Genomic DNA, 4,319 nt, shown 5'->3' on the forward strand with positions numbered 1-4,319 from the left:
GTTTTCCGAAAGGAGGGGAAGGGGGAGAAGGGGAGAGACCTGTCCGCGTGTGTGCGTGGCCCGGTCGCGAGGTGTGCGGGCCGTTGGAGAAGCGAGCGTCGGGAGGGAAGACGAGAGAAAACGAGATCGCGCGCGGCTTCCCGGTGGAAACGGGATAAACCCACGCGAGACGCAGAGAAGAGCGCGAAGGAGCGAAGAGCTCACTTCCCTGCAGGAAGGGCGGGAGAGGAAGTGGAAGCTGCGAGATCGTCGGCGCGCCGATGGTGGGGATAAAAGGGCGGTCGCGCAGGCGCGACTCGCGACAGAACTGCTTCGCGCGGCGACGCTCAGTCTCGTCCGTTGCAATCCAGTGCAGATATACGTGCAATTACCCTGTCAACAGTGCTTAAAATCTTTGGTTCGTGCTTGTGCTGCGTTTCATCAGCACACACGGTGATCGATAACGCACACCGACGGAATCTGTCGTCGATCGCCGACGTGTCGTGATCGACGTGCGTGAGGACGAAGAAAAAAAAATAAAAAAATAAAAGTAAAAGAGTCACACTACGGGAGAAAGTTTCGGAAGCACGCGGCGCGCGCGAAGGGATAAATCTGACGTGATTTGAATTTCCAGTATCAATCATCGCGAAAGAGTGAAGGGACCGTTCGGAGTGAAGTTTGACGCGAGTCTTTCGGACGGTGAATCCTCGATACCTCGACGCGCATCAACGGCGTCAGTCCGGCTGGAACGCGCGAGACGGGTGGTAGCGTCGAAGACGTCATTCAGGTGCGAGCGAGTGGTACGAATCAACGAGAGAAAAAGGAGAAAAGAGCGTGCCGTGTGCGACAGCGAGCAAATGTAGTGCCGGGTAATTTCACCTAGTTGCGTTCACGCGACCTAACTGCCGGCGTGAGTGGTGGATCGTCAGTGTGTCTGTGAACCGCGAGTCCGCGAGTGGTTTGGTCACCGAGGGACCGCTGAAGCTTCCGTACACGCCGTCGAGATGAAGACTTGCCACCTGTGGCTAGAAGCGGCCGTCGCTCTCCTGGCGATAGCAGGTAAGTGACCTGCCTGTATTGGAACGAGATATTGAAGAACATTCAGGATATTGAAAAACAATTTGTCCCTCGTATCTTTTACCTTTCTTATACGTACGGAGGTGTTTGTGTGTATATGTGTATGTGTGTGGTGTACGTGTATACGTCGTGTGCGATAACCCCCTTAATTAAATGCTTGAAATTGAGCTATTCATTAAGGCTTTACATCGATAATTTAGATGTTTTGATTTTCGCACTAAAGAAGGACGCAAATTCTTGTTGTAAGTAAAAAAAAAAAAAGTTTATCTCAGAGAGAGATCTGATTCCACCAATGTAAGATTAATTTTAATCTCGGTTTAATTTGCTCGGTTTATCTTTTTCTAATTCCTAGAATTGGAAAATTTTATAATTGTAAGAATTAGAAAATTCTCATTTTGAAATAAAAAATTTTTAGGATTCTAGAATTAGAAAATTCTAATTCTGATTCTTAGAATTAGAAAAAGATAAAGAGAAAACCGAAATTAAAATTAATCTTCATTGGTGGAATCAGATCTCTCTCTGAGATAAACTCTTTTTTTTTTTTTACTTACAACAAGAATTTGCGTCCTTCTTTAGTGCGAAAATCAAAACATCTAAATTATCGATGTAAAGTTTCGTCGTCTAGTGATACACGTTCCCGGATATGATTGGCTGTACTTAGCAGAAAAAACAGCTTTGCGACTGTTGCAAAATTGTTTAATGATTGATCTAGCTCTGTTTCTCACTGGATTTATAATAAATGTATAAACCAACATTTATGCTCATTTTTACCAATGTAGATTAATTTTATTCTCTTTCAACTAATTCTTTATCTTTGTTTAATTTTGAGAATTGCAAAAAGATGAAAAGCAAGTTGAATTGAGATTAAAGTTAATCTGTATTGGTAGAAACGGATATTGAAGAATTTTAAAACGGTTGCTTTTTCTACTGAACACAGCCGATAAAAGATTGCGTAAGAAACTTGCTTTCGCGTAACCGCGCAACGAAATATATTCCGTAATGTTTAAATAAAGAGAATAAATGTAATTTTCAAAGTCTCCTAATTACATATATTGTATCTTCGATGGATATCGTGAATTATAACATATTTAAATCATTTTATAATCTGCAATATACATATAATTTCGCAAAACAATAAGAGCTTTCTGTCACACCCTCTCGGTATATTTCTGTGAAGTGGGATTATCAAAAATTTTATTCTAGTCAATTTTAATGATATCAAAAGAGCTGATGTGAAATGAAATATATTAGGAATTGATAGGAATTCATCGAATTTCGTCAATAAAACTGACGACCATGTTAAAGGAATATGTTATAAAATAGCACTTTTCAAAGAAAAAAAATTGCTTTAGAAATCGCGAAGAAACATTATTAAAGTCCGTTATAAAACTGCATTTCCTCTGTACAAAAATGTTCATTGTCATGAGGACATAATAAATACTTTCTTTTTCCCTTTCAGGGCGGCAGCTCGCCAAAAAGTCGCGGTGCTTCGCGCTTTTAGACTCATGGCTGGTTAGAATTGAAAAACGAGGTGACAATTGTCACCCCATAATGCATGTGTAAAAGTTCCCTTCGTAAAATAGCTCCCCCGCTGGTTACATCGTCGCGTTTCAACGCTCATCGCGCCGCACGACGTCAGAGGCAAAGACAACTCCGTGACTGAACCACGCGCGAAAACGTAGTCGACGATGACGACTCATTCTGCGAATAACACATTTTTTTATACATTTCTTTCACAATATTTTCCGTTGTCGGCGAGTAGGAAAATGATTCGGATAACAAATCGTGATGGAGATAATTATTATAACGAATTCGCGTCTTTCATCGCGTGAATGCAGTATGTCGTAGAACTGAAATCAGGGAATTGTGTCAGAGAAATTGAAAATGGTCCGGAAAATCAGCGAAAAATCAGAAAATTTTCTAGAAAATTAAAATTCTTGACTTTAAAGAATTTAAAAATTCGATATACATTACCTACCAGTTTTTAAATATTATCAACTTAATAATTAAAAATACAAGCAGCGTTAGCAGCATTAATAGTAATATTAAATTGATCTTTCAACAAATCATCATTTAACTGTTTTCAAACAACACGAAAATATAATTTTAAAATATTACTGAAAATAACAATTATTAAAAGTTAAGGAAAATCGCAAAATTTTGTCCGAAAATCAGGGAAAAGTTATGGAATTTTAGAGGAGGAAGAATTTGTGACAACGTTGTAATAGGATTACAAAGGTGCATTAGATTTAATATGTTATTGTGTTCCATATTTTGAAAAAAAATCACGCTTGTTCGTTTATAACAACAAGATAATCACGAATCACAAGATAATCACGTTTATAACAACAAGATAATTTAAATTTACGTGTGAGCGAAGTTCTATCCCCAAAAACAACGATTTTATCTTCCAAAAGGACATGCCAATTAGAGCAACTTGGGAAAAAGAGTTGATCTTTTCACTCTGTGATCTACAAAGCTATTTTTTTTGTTTACCAAAATATAAATTTGCTACAATTACGGTATATTGTTTATACCTCAAAATAACAGTCACATGTTAACTGACACGAAATAATGGTAGAACAAATTGATAGCATGAAGTTTGAATCGATTGTTTTTTGAAGTTTTTCCATTAGCAATCCTGTTTACATGTGCTAGTCTTTTAGCAATAAAGATATTTACTTTTTATTTTCATATCGTATTGCATTTATAGTGCATTTTGCGTGCGAAATTGTTTCAATTACAAAGATTAGTGCTATGAGTTTCTAAAGAAAACTTGCGCAATTATCATATTTTGGGATTACTTTTCTCATAAAGGGTCATATTCTGTATGCAAAGAAATAGCTTCACAAATTTTCTTCCTTTTTTCTTAAATTAAATCTTTTGTAATATTAATACTTATAAGATAAAAAAATAGAAAATTATATTGCTATGCGAAAGAAATTTTAATTTGAAGTCAGTAATGAACATGTGTTTGTTTGTTATGTGTATGATTTGTGCGTACTTTAATAAGTTATAAAAGTATGTTTCTATATTTTGAAGTTATTTTTTTTGATGATGTTCACGAAAGATTTTCTTACGCTTTTATCGTACATCTTTTATTCATGCCCAGGAACGTTATCACGACGAATTCGCACCGATAATTCAGACGTTTTGCTGTTAAAGAAGAATAAGTTCTTGCCGTAAAGACAGAGAAAGGGAGAGAGAGAGAGAGAGAGAGAGAGAGAGAGAGAGAGAGAGAGAGAGAGAGAGAGAGAGAGAGA

General features: G+C 37.5%; 1 protein-coding gene across 1 annotated transcript in view; it reads left to right on the top strand.

The window, feature by feature from the left end:
- The first annotated feature begins 256 nt into the window (after positions 1-256).
- Positions 257-4,319, top strand: part of LOC108693139 (platelet endothelial cell adhesion molecule-like) — a 154,368-nt gene continuing 150,305 nt past the window's right edge. The window contains exon 1 of the mRNA XM_018201899.1: positions 257-1,038. Within this exon, the coding sequence (XP_018057388.1) occupies positions 984-1,038 (55 nt within the window). The 5' untranslated portion in view covers positions 257-983. The remainder of the gene's footprint in view (positions 1,039-4,319) is intronic.

Source organism: Atta colombica, unplaced genomic scaffold (genome assembly GCF_001594045.1).
Source record: "Atta colombica isolate Treedump-2 unplaced genomic scaffold, Acol1.0 scaffold107, whole genome shotgun sequence".
NCBI classification, from domain to species: domain Eukaryota; kingdom Metazoa; phylum Arthropoda; class Insecta; order Hymenoptera; family Formicidae; genus Atta; species Atta colombica.